The sequence below is a fragment of the Anopheles maculipalpis genome, chromosome 3RL (assembly GCF_943734695.1).
Source record: "Anopheles maculipalpis chromosome 3RL, idAnoMacuDA_375_x, whole genome shotgun sequence".
In the NCBI taxonomy this organism is placed as follows: Eukaryota; Metazoa; Arthropoda; class Insecta; order Diptera; family Culicidae; genus Anopheles; species Anopheles maculipalpis.
Genome location: NC_064872.1, coordinates 44211492 through 44224585, shown reverse-complemented (window position 1 = coordinate 44224585; position 13094 = coordinate 44211492). Strand labels below are relative to the sequence as shown.

Below are 13094 nucleotides of genomic sequence, written 5' to 3'. Positions count from 1 at the left end.
ATACAAAGAGAACACACACGAGATATGGATGGATGTTGAAGAGAAGGAGAGTGAGAGAGAGAGAGAGAGAGAGAGAGAGAGAGAGAGAGAAATAGAGAAAGGAAGAGAGTTAGACATATAGATCAATCGACTACACTTCAAACCCCCATATAATGGAAAAAAACAATAGTTGTATGTTGAAAATCTATGACTCTGATGTCCAATTGCCGATCACGAAACAGGGGATGGAAAGTCCAACAGTTCCAAGATGCAGGTATTGAGTAGTATAAACCGAAAGAAATGATTGCATGTTCTGACAACGTTACTAAATTATTTGCTTAAAACAATTCAACAAACAAACAATGTCAATGTTCATAAACGCCTGGCAAAGTACGACAAGGCGAGAAAAAAGCAATGGAGGATGGCTTATGGAGAAGGTAAAGAAGCGATTAAATTAAAATCTCAATCAACGAAAAATGTTTCCAACCTATTCGATCACAATCCAGTACAGCTATTGCATACAAAGTGAAAACTTTTAATGTGTTCAGAGAAGTCATTCATCCATCAATCATCCTGCATTACAAGAGCACATCTAGTGATTTAAAGAAGCTTTATAATACGGTTAACTAGCATCATCTTAACAGAAAACAAGGCCACACCTTACACCCTCTCACGACAACAACGTATTACCACGCACCATCATATTACTCCCATATTGTAGTTAATGCAATGCTAAGTAAACAGGTTATAAGAGGAACTGTGAAATTGAAAGGACAATTTCGCCTGCCCCCGATGAGGCCGAGTACCGCACACTCGGCGAAACTTTGCACACATCGTTCTACGGCAAGGGACTTTCCACTCAACAAAATTGATGTGACAAATGGTCAGATTTCGTTAGAAGATATATGTATAGAAAACTCCGACCAATGTCGCCGACCCTTGATGAAACTGGTGGAAGCATTGCAACCGACCGCTCAAAGGGTGGGAACGGAACAGTGCCCATCCAACATCAACTTTGTGATTTCTAAGAGTAGATGGTCGCAAAAGGATCCTGGCTTTTAGGACACATTACTCTTAAGACAATCACCTGCACGATCACGGTTAGGTTGGTTGTTTTGATAATGGGGTTACAAAATACAGACATACAGACAGGAATGAGTACGAAAAGTGTTGGTAAAGCTTTAACTAAACAGGTTAACCAGGCCGAAATGAACCCACGACCCACCGAAACTGTTACTATTAACTAACATACGACACACACACTCTCTATTTCTCCGCTCTCTCTCTCTCTCTCTCTCTCTATCTCTCGTACCTTCTCCTGATTCTTTTGTACGTACGGCTTTTTTCGGTTACAAGTGTTTCAATCGTTACGATCGGTCTGCCGGCCGTGAAAGGATGGTATACTGCACCGTGTGGACGCGTACTGTAAATATGGAAGCAAACCTGGGAGGACTGAACATGTAATAATTGCATCAGTATATCGCAATGCTTGTTGTTTGGTCACTCTCATACTTAACTGTGCTTTAGACATTGCTGGTGGATGATGTAGTCCAAACAAAGACGGATGAGATAAAATTAATGATTCCTTTATCCAAAATATAAAAGTAGGAGGGAGGGATTAGGGGACAAACCAGGAGTGTAAAACAACGAATAAGTTATAATGGTAAATCCGTACATCAATGAAAAAAAAACTATCCAAACAAATTTCTACCAAATTATAAATAATAAAGTGCTTTTGGTTATCAAAGAAATATCGCATAGTAGGTCCTTAATAACTTGGTTAGTCATTTTCATAGAACAATTTCACATTATATCAAAACTAACAACCAATCTAAAAGGGATACTAAACAAGTGAAGTTCAATCCATTCAGTGACAGCGTTTGTCGTATATCATCAAATAAAATGTTTTTTCAGGAAAATCCTTGTTAGTTTAAGTGTACCTTTTTACCCATCATTTCAAAAATATTAGGATGTATGGATTGGCAGCCAACATGCCCCAATATTATCAGGCACTACAGGCAACGTTATTGCTAGAGTGAATTTCGAAACACACTGTTAGAAAACTATTCTAGTCCCAATTCAATGCATTTCACAATTGCAGCTAAGTATTATAAGTGTCGGTTACTGTGGGCGTCTAATTTATAAAGTGAAATGGAGCTAGTATTATTCAAACCGTCATTGTGGATGGAAAGGCTAGCAATGAGTTATTTCGAACACCAAAATTTAATTCTACACCAACAATAACAAACGGTGGATGCTAATTACCACTACGAATGCTGAATCAGCTGCCATGGCATTGTACTTCATCTACGATGTAATAATATGGTCAAGATTGCTGTCACGATTTAAATAACATAAACAAAAAGCAAATCATTAAAGAGGACAATTCGATCATTGGCTCTACACGGAACGATTATCCCAAACACCGGAAAAAGCATCCTGCTATTTCTAATCACCGCATGATGCACATTTTAATGTTGCTTTTTGAGTTCCTTTTTTTTCAATCAAAACATTATTTTCCTTGACAATGTCAAAGAATGGTACAACAGCTCAAAACGTTTTCTGTCCTGACCCTAAGCTGTTGCGGCTGTTAAGTGCTCTACTTTGGTATGTACTAATTTTTTTTTTTCAATTTAAACATCACATATTTGAGCATTGCAGACATTTGCAACATATCGTTGTCCGGTATCCTTTACTCCTTTTTTGTCCTGTATTTCTACTTAATGCAACTTTCTTACCTTTCCGGTTTAAGGATTATAATAGAATTATTGCCTTAAAAGTTGTTCGCACACGCGGAACAATATTTGTTTATCCTTGTCTTTATACAATTTATAGCTATAAAATGAATTAAAAACCACATACCGCTGCTATACAAATTGATGATGAAGACTTGGTCAATTTCACAACCAAATGGTTTAATGCCATACACGCCATACTCCATACACGGGCTTTCGATTATTAGTAAACCATTCTCATTTGTAAAATCATGTGGACAGATGTTGCCTGGAAATGCTGGAAAAACAAAACATGAAACACTTAAAACACCTTTGAATTTTAAATGATTATTTAAGCAACAAAAAAGATTGTACTTACAAGCTCATGCTAATACATTGCACCTTATTGAGTTCATTCATCCTCCTAGCGTTTGGTAACATGAGTGAAATAATCGTACGATAGGCAGCGTTCTTGATCACTCACTTACGGATAGATTATTGATAATGGAAGCCGTTGCAATAATGGTGGTAAAGAAGCGGATGTCACCGCCGTTATAAGCGATCGTTGTGCCGGAACTGAAACGTGGGTTAGCAGCGCAGGTTGAGTCAATCACCGGAATCGAGGTGGCATCATCGGTAGCATCGGTGCGCCGGGGAAAACAACACCCATGCCCGGTACTGTCGGAATTTGTGTAATTAATCCACCTAAGGTATGAGGAGAAACAACGGGAAGAAGCAAATGCAAAACAAAACACATCGTATTAGAACTGGGTTATTGAGGTGCCGATTTTCCATTAAACGTAACACTAGATTATTTGAATTTTTTTGGGGATTTCATTCATTTGTATTTTCCGAACCAAACGACGCTGCTAATGGTGATGGTGATGATTGTGGTTGTGGATGGTAGTAGCAGTAGATAGCATAAATATTAGTAATAGCGATTATATCAATAGTAGCAGCAATAAAAGTAAGTGAACAGTACATTATTACAGAACTTAAATCATCAAAATTATAACTAGACTCAAAACAGCAACGATAACAGTGTATAGTAAGTAGTGATACAGAACATATAGATACGAATAACAATTTGATTTTGCTTATCTGCTCCAGTTGCTCTTGATTAGCTCTGCCAGATTGTATGTATTTCCAACCGCATGATTCGAGAAATGCGCGAGACCATTTTGAGCGAAGTAAACACATAACTGTACATTATAATAGTGATGACGAACTTTGGTAGCTTTTTCTTATGACTTATCGTCTAAGTCATTCTTCTACTACCCTACAAGTACGAAAGCAAAATTATTCACACAAAACGACAATGATGAGACACAAAATTTGTTCGTGAGTATTAGGTTTCTTATGTTAGAAACGGTGTGAAAAAGGATACTAAATTACGCAAACTGTTACAATTAAGTGTTACTACATTACGCACACATACGCACAACACTAATGGCTACACAATCCGTACCATAGAACACAATAATTGGTTAAAAACCGAAAAAGAGAGAAAAACTTGGAAAAAAGTTCATTCTGCATATAACAAACTGTGCAAGAACTTATAGAATTGGATTCGACTAGTGGGAAAAAAAAACATAAAGTACATTGTTGGTGTTAGTCCGCCAAAGGTTGTTCGTTGCTGCGACGCGTGTGTGAACTACATTATTGATTAAAAATAGCCATATTAGCATGTCAACGTTTCTAAGCATACAAAAGCTTTTTAGAACAAAAATGCCTAAAAACTATATAACACACTTAACACAAGTTTTTGGACAATAGAGGAACCAAACCTAAGACACTCGCACACACTTACACACACACACACTCACACACACACACGCACACAAATGCACACATACACACAATGTTACTGGCAGAAAAGGGGTAGTAGAATACACATTTAAGTGAGTTAGTAGTATTTTATAGGCTTATCTTAGACACGGGGAAGAGTGGTAACAGGTATGAAACTATCATCCATCCCTTTATTATATTTTATTTCATTTTTCATTTCTCGATTGTGTACTGCACTGGTGTCCTGCAAAAGAAAAAGAGACAACAACAGGAGTCGGCACTGTGGATGACATTTTTCACCAAACCCAACATTCGTTAGCAAAACCCATATCCGATACATATGGTTCTCTCGAAAACGGTTTGGAACGTGATGTGTGTTTGTTTTTTTGATTGTTACGAATCATCCCATTTCCAAATTAGAAGTAAGTACTCCAATCATCAACATCAGCCATATGACGGCGGTACACATTACTAAAAGCAATGAATCAATAGCAAACCAGGATTACTGCATGCAAAACACTTTCGTAATTTATATAACAGTTAGTGTGAATAAGGAGAAAACAAAAACCGACAAAGCATTGTTAAAGTTTTAAATGGAAGCAATTCGATTACCTTTTATGGTTCACACGAATTTTACAATTATATTCTTACGCAAATGCTCTTTCTAATTAGGGGCTATATTCAGTAAGTACTTCTTATTATTCGTTCAAAGTATTTTAGTAGTAGATTCAGTTAGTAATTATATGTGCGCAGGCGTCTTTAGTTTTAGGTTAAGCATATAATTAAATTTAATTTATCTATTTACATTTGTACTTAAAATGCGCTCCTCTTAGAGGAATCAATTATGAACTGTATTTTCTTCTTCCTTTGTGTACAAAGCTTTTGAGTTACTTGTTGAAAATTAATCAGAAACTATTTGAAATAAACAATAATCACAGTTTTTTTCCATACTGCAAATCTTGTGGCCTATTTTTACATTTGAAACATGCAAAGTGAATAATATAAGTGTTAAGTATAGAAGAAGAAAAAAACCAGGCGCAGTAATAGTAGGATTTGATGTTAATTATCACACACATTGCAAACTGATAGAACACACATGGAACGCATGAAATGGACAGAACCTAAATACAAAGTCTACGTCACCAAATTTAAAATTAACTATTAAAATAATCAGATAAAAGATACTCACCATGAAACAAAAACGAATAAAATGATAATAAGAAGCTTGAAGCATTGGGGCATTCAAGAACGCTCATGATCATTTTTTGTTCCAAAAATCGTTATAAAGCCATTTGAAATTATTTAGAATGTTCTATAGATTCTGATTGCTCATGGCGTGTTTTCTTTTCATAGTTTTTAATATGTTTCAAAAAATTAATTTCTTGAAGCATTATTGAATATTGAATGAATATTAATTATTAAAAGATAATAATAGAATATTATTATAAAATAATTAATATTTATAAAACACACAAACACTTTAGCGAAGTTCTATTGCATACTGTGACAGGTAATTACGAACAATTGAAACCAACTTTGACACATTTAGCGTATTTTTTTCCAAAGTAGAAATTCTGGTAAATAGCATCTTGCTGTAGTAGTATTTCATTCGAAATGTGTTCCCATGTAATGATTAGTAAGGGTAATTATAAATAACAACATTAATTTCCATCTTATTCTTAGTGATGTACGATTTTGAAGAAGCAGCGCCATCGATTGATAATTACTTGTTTCGAATTCTATTTCCATTTCCAGATACGTTTTGCACTAGGACATCCAATTGCTTCAATCAATGGAAAGCAGCTGAAGCATGTCTCACTCGTTTTGCAAGCTTGCGCGTACAAAAATGATTTTAACTGGAGCTAAAACTTGCATAAAACTTGTAAATGTACACACACGCAAAAACAAAACTAGCAATTATCAAACGCAAATCAATCAATACATTCACATAAAAGTAAAAGGAAGTAGTGTTTTTTTCCAAACAAGTGACACAATGATAATGAAACATAGACTAACATTAGTGTGAAGTAAGATTACGGTCTATATGAGTATAGGTATGTGCCTCGCTATTATACCTTGGGCGGACACAGTTTGCGCACGAGGAAATCTCGAGTGCGTTGAACTCGAATTTGTGAGACGTCATTGCACTGTAGAAAATACGGGATACAATAAGATAGCAGAGGGAGATGACACCAATAAACACGGCATGAAATTGATTTTCATCGTTAGGACAAGTTACAATAGAATTAGGAGCAGAACGGTTTTTTTTTTTTAAGTGGATCTAATTTTAAACGACGACTTGTTATGAAACCGGAAGGAATAATCGATGTTTTGGTATGCTATTTCCACGAAATTATCAACTTGGTCTGTATAAAAATAAGAGTATGGTACGGTTTATCGTTTTGCCAATTGCATTTGAAACCAAATTTAGAGGTCAGTACTATGTATGAAATCATTTTGAAGCATAAGATAAAACAATAATATAAACGAACGTAAGTTTTCAATGATACAAGCTACCTGTGAATAATCATAAGACTTTATATGTACTTCAAATGTGTAAAAAATTGTGTATTGATACGATCTCTGACACATACACTTAGAGAACAACAATCCGCTAATTTAACTGCAGAAAATAATTCGTTTAGCATACGCAGGCAACTTAAATTTAATCGTGTGCATTTGTCTCATCAGCTCTCAGCTTGCTATTGGATTATGTAGTGTAAAACACATTGTTTTATGGCCTTTTGTTTGCTTTCGCTTTCGGCCATGGGAAACAACCAAAAAAAATTATATATTGATTCTTTCAGTGCGGCAGCTTCTGATCTTTACTGCAAACCATTTTATTTGATAATCCAGCTCAGTATGAAAAATACAAAATCTTCCTCCTCCCTTGTTTTACCCTACGTTTCGTTGTTAGAATTTTGAAAATCTATTCACACGTCTACGTCTGTATAAATATCCAAACCTTTAGCTAACAATCTATCGTCTATCTTTGATTACTCTTTTGCAGAGAATGCTAATAGTTCTCTCGGTGATAAAAGTTAAATGTCAAAATTGTTTACTCCTTTAAAACACAAATACAGTTAATCTTCTTACAACGAGTACATTCCGATCCAGTGCCTCTTTCCATACATTTTTTTATGAAAAGAGCAAAACTTACACTCATAGCGCGCGCTTTGTATGAGCCCTATAGCGCTCATTATTATATTACTAACGAAATGCGTTCAAAACGTAACCGAATAACAAACTTATAACCAAACGATTCGATTCGGTTTCAAGCTCCCGTGAAATTGAATTTACGTTTTACACTCATTACACATACACTCGATACAAAAAAATTAAAAAATTTAAGATTTATTTTTAGACCCTGACTCTCCAACCCTGCGAAATTTGAAAACTGCAGATAATTTCAGCATGGACCACATAAACCGCATATGAGAAAGAAGATTTGAATACGTTGAGTTGAAAGTAATCTTTCAGATAATTTTTATTTGCTCGTTACTTGAAAAACATGTTAGTAATGATATTCGTTATGAGGAGATTGACTGTATATGTTTCAAATTAGAACATTATCCTTAATACATGTCAATAAAAAAAAGCAAAAACAGCCACACAAACAATACAAATATGCAACTACATATATATACAGTGACGAACCATAATATAAGCCGACTTTTATGTCCGATTTTCAAAAAGCTGGTTTCGATACTTCTACAAGCTATAACTTTACAAAATTTTGATAGAATGATCATCAGCAACTGAACTTTGTACAGCTTCTTTGTTTTTGTCCAAAAGTTCTTGAATGATTGTGTAATAATTAAAACCATGAAATAGGTTTGAAAATGTTTCGACTCAAAAAAATCTAGTTTTTCTATTCTCGGCATACTCAACCGTTAACCGAGTTGATAAATGCAAAGAAGGAATTTCCAAAACTATACTTTCTTTTTAGGATTTTTGAATTAATGAAATGTTTTATTTCACTAAATTTTACAACAAAAAAATTAAGAAGATTCGTTGAAAATTGACTTAACAATCTCATTTTTGCCTAATGTGCAATGGTAGTGGTAATGGTGGTAATAATGGTGGTCTTAGTTTATTGTCCGTCACTGTAAGTACAAGTAACCATTACAATTGTGTTCAATAAAATAGCAGTAATAACTGTGTTCAGATAATTATAAAGGAATGATTTTTGTAAGTTACTGCTATCTCTCAAATTGATTGTCGGGTCTCACATATGGTGCAGACATACACCATAACGACAAGTATTGATAGATGCAGATTCCGACTCGAGATTTCTATCAATCTTAAATCATCTCCGTTCAACTGACTTACACATAACTAAAGACTTACACATAACGCACAACCATTGACCAAAAAAAAGAAAAAATAATCATAAAAAAAGTAATTTGATTAAAAAAAGGGTTATATGATATACTAAACCAAATCAATCAATTTGAAGTTTGGCCCCGGCAGAAATAACAAAAAAAGTCACAGACAAACTCTAAGGCTGAATCAATGTGCCCCTTTAAAGACTAGTTTTTGTCCTAGATAGAATACTACTTAGTGAAAAAAGGGACACATACAGTGATATTTGGCTAACAAATCTAAAAAAAATCATATAACAAAACTATTTTCGTTTCACTCAAACATGTACAGCATAAATTTAACAAAAACTTAGGCAGAATAGAGAAAAAGAATGAATTTATTATAATAACCTGTGATTTAAATACACGCATTTGTTTCACTGCAGATGTTCTCCACTGCGAAATTTCAGACCACTATTATATTGAACACAATTGTATTTCATTGCAAAAAATCCTGATTCCTGATCATTTGCTTCGAATGATCTTGCAGCAGCTATACAATCATATGTTGTGTTTTACAGTACAAAACCCAGCACAAGTTTTTTTTATAAACTGAGAGCACGTGTCATTCTAATTTGTATATCGTTTTACTTAAGCTATATAATGTAAAATTGCATTATATATGTCAATTTATATAAGGGCCCAGATTCGTAAACGATTATATAAAATATTGAGTGTGTGGGGGCTCAGTTTCATTCAATATTAGTGAGTGTTTTTGACGATTGTAATTTATACACAAACTATCATCCTATCCGCATGTGCTTCATTCATCTACCTAACGAATAAAATAAGTTCGTTGCGATTGGTTTATTTTATTGGCAATTTTTTTCGCAACATCTTGACCAATGTCAGGGACACAATCTGAAGCCATAAAATCTGTCCATAGTAACCATAGCACAGTAGTGTGTACTGAAACATTTACTGTGCCACTATGTTGGGTAATGATCACTTTCGATAGTATTGATTGTACCTACCTGGACCAAGACCCATTTGGGGGGGACCAGGACGAAGCATATTTCCACCCAATAACGCCAAGTTACCGCCCCCCGGGGGGCCAAGTGCCAATCCTTGGCGCATCATGGGTGGCATTAACGGTACGGGACCTCCGAGCGATACTGGAACCTAAAACAAATGGACGGAAAATAAAAACGCACACAATTAGTAATTTATACTTCTATCAAATGGGCTAAAAAACATAAATCTATTCATTTAGAATACACTTATACTTAGCTGTAAGCTTACAAACGGGAAACAAACTGACAGGTAATGAGTCCCCAGCACCGTTAGTATTTACTCTCACATCCAAAACAAACAAACATACACATACATACATACCACATTCCATATCATTCAAATGGTACAATCCTCCAACCCGTCAAAGATATGACCAATTATTGAGATACTCATTGACTTTTAGTAAATCTACACAAGAACTAATTAATCTACAGCACAGCTCATACTACTCTACATTCACTATTAAACTGACCATTCCGATTGGCATTCCTGGTCTGCTGGCGGCAGCTGCGGCAGCATTTGCCGCAGCCGCGTTTGCTGCCTGAAATCGTTGAATCATTGCTGCACGATTCAATTCCTCGATCTGTTTATGGTGGTTGGCCGCAGCGGCATGAGCATGCGCTATCACAGCGGCTTGCTGAAAAGCGCACAAAAAAGACACAATTCCCGAATGAATGTCATTTATATCACATGAAAAAAAAAAACATATTAAAATGGGGAAAAAACATGGGAAAGCATAAATGAGAACGAATATAAAATCAATCAATGGAAGATAAAACTACCATTGCAGTGTGAGACACTGTAGGAGATTCGTGAATAAGGATATATGTGTTTTCAAAAAGGGACTGAGTAAATTTCTTTTTATCGAGATTCTTTTTTGTTTTTGTTTCAAGTGATCCGCTTATCAAGAAAAACGTAATAGTCGTTCAATTATCAGATAATTAAATGTTCTTTTTGTACTATTATTATCATAACTATAGATTATGATATTAACAGCATCTTCTAAAGCATCTGCCAAACAGAATGATCAAGAATGCTGTCAAAAAGAGTGGCTTTCTCCAAAAGGTGTTTCAGATGTTGCAATACGCAGTATGATTACAGCAAAAAAAAATCTGTGTGTGTGCTTCAATTGACCCTAGAACCGTCGAACATTACAAAAATGTTCGTGTTTTACCTTGTATGAGCAGCATAGCATAACTCTTTTCCCAGTGCAATCAGGAGATTTAGCAAAAGTGAAAAATTTAGGAAAATCAAACACCAATACAAAAATCAAACTGTGCACAATACTAAGAAAAAAGACAAAAATAGAAGCAAACAGGTTAATGATACCCGCACACCCATGCGTACATGTCTGTATGAGATTCTGTAAACTTTTATCAATTAAGATTAATACTACTTCCAATATTGGGAACCGATACAAGAAACAAATCAAACCAAAAGGTACCAACAGTAAAACCAAATCGTAAAACATAACTTTAATTTCCTCAAGAAAAGCTCAATCCAATTATAATAAAGCGAACTAAACAAACACAACAACACTTGAAGAGTTTACAATTTGTATGCTTGAACCATGTGTCGAAGGAGTACCCAATTAGTAAAACCAAATAGCAAACCAACATTGTAAGAGAAAAAAAAACATATACGACATCCAATTGTCTAGATAAAAATTATTAGCGCAAGCGACTTTTTAAACGACCGTTTCCAATAAATTAATGCTACAAAATTTAACATTGACTACACATCACAGCTGGCTGCGGTCACATGCATGGCGCGTAACCGAGCACATCGATATAGAAAAAATTGTACTCCTTACGCACCACGTCTCAACGATTAAAAAAAAAGCTACTCAGTAAGATAGGAAAGGGAAATGTGGCATAACAGGAGATTCTGGATAGATGTGTAAAGAGATGAATACATTGAGCCAAAAGAGAACGGTTCACTTACCTCCTGCGGTGACATCATTCGATTGTCTTTCATTACGGCGGTCGTTTGCGTGTTGGAAATGATCGATGCGGTTCCAGCGGCCGATGAAAAAGGCGATAATTGCTGTAGCTGAGCCTGATGTTGCTGTTGTTGCTGCTGCTGCTGTTGTTGCTGTTGCTGTTGCTGCTGCTGCTGCTGTTGCTGTTGCTGCTGCTGGTGTTGCTTTAGTTGTGCTTGGGCCTGTGCCTGTAATTGCTGCTGAGCCGCCGCAACTGCAGCCGCCACCTGCGCTTGTTGTTTTTCCTGCTGCTTTTGCTGCAGCATTTGCTGGGTGGCTTGCTGGATTTGCTTTTGATACTGAGGCATCCGTGCCCGAATTTCCTCCAAGCTCAGATCCTCAGGCGGATGTACAATCTTGGAAGTTGCGGTGGCCGAGTTTGGTAGTCCGGTTGTGGATCCACCCTTCGAAAGGTCACCACCACCCAGCCCATTATTGCTATTATTGCTTGCTGCCGCAGCTGAGATAGCACTGTTAGTGGTTGGCGGGGCACTTATCGTGGCTGAACTGTAAGCTGGAAATGTCGGCTTGGAGGTGGTAGGTACGGTAGCGGCATTTGCAGTTGCAGCTGCTGGGAAAAGCGGCCGGGGAGCGGTGGCCATCATCGTCGGCATCATTTGCATTCCCGGTGGCACCATGTACGGGTTCATGCCTCCCATCGCGCTCATCATAGGATTGATACCGTACGCTGCCTGCAGATGCGGTGGCATCATATTCTGTATCTGCATCATTCCCTGTGGTACGGATGCTGAAAAAAAAATGAAAATTACATTTTTGTGCCTCCTAGCTGGCAGGATCGCTTCATCTACCTTCCGGTTGTTTCATTTTCTTGTGCGCTGGTTCCTCTTCCTCTGACTCGGACCGGTTTCCATTCTTCTGCTTTTCGTGGTCACGGATATCTTCCGGAGGTATTCCTTCCATGCCGTAAATTTCGATCACTATGTTCGACCGGTTGGGAAGCGAATTTGGAACCTTGTCGATCGATTCCTTGTGCACTTGCATACAGTGTATCGAAAGTCCTGGACCCGTGTAAAGCTTTTTGTGACAAATGTGGCATTTAAAATGCTTCGCCTTCTGATGTTGTACCAGAATCTTTTCATCGTCGAATTCTCTGTTGCAGTACCTGTTGTAGTAAACAGCGTAGGCGCCACCGGGCGCAAGGAATCGCTAAGGAAAATACTTTTTTTTATTCATAAAGGACGGTCAGGCCGTATTGCTTGGAAAATACATTGTTATGTAATGAAAACAGGAAGC

General features: G+C 36.5%; 2 protein-coding genes across 6 annotated transcripts in view; one reads left to right on the top strand and one right to left on the bottom strand.

Annotated features, from left to right (window-relative positions):
- LOC126564714 (cytochrome b5-related protein-like) overlaps window positions 1-13094 on the top strand; it is a 253063-nt gene that overhangs the window by 84065 nt on the left and 155904 nt on the right. The window lies entirely within an intron of this gene.
- Window positions 3170-13094, bottom strand: part of LOC126564519 (BUB3-interacting and GLEBS motif-containing protein ZNF207) — a 157221-nt gene continuing 147296 nt past the window's right edge. The window contains exons 2-7 of one of the 4 annotated variants that reach the window (XR_007607081.1): window positions 12650-12963; window positions 11804-12588; window positions 10332-10496; window positions 9820-9967; window positions 6557-6628; window positions 4534-4725 (exon numbers count right to left, since the gene is read on the bottom strand). Coding sequence is in view for 3 of the 4 variants with exons in the window: in XM_050221584.1 (XP_050077541.1) it covers window positions 3304-3398; window positions 9820-9967; window positions 10332-10496; window positions 11804-12588; window positions 12650-12963 (1507 nt within the window). In the remaining variant the exon portion in view is untranslated. Of the gene's footprint in view, window positions 3399-4533; window positions 4726-6451; window positions 6629-9819; window positions 9968-10331; window positions 10497-11803; window positions 12589-12649; window positions 12964-13094 lie in introns of those variants that run through there. The other 3 variants (XM_050221584.1, XM_050221585.1, XM_050221587.1) reach the window with 3 other exon arrangements.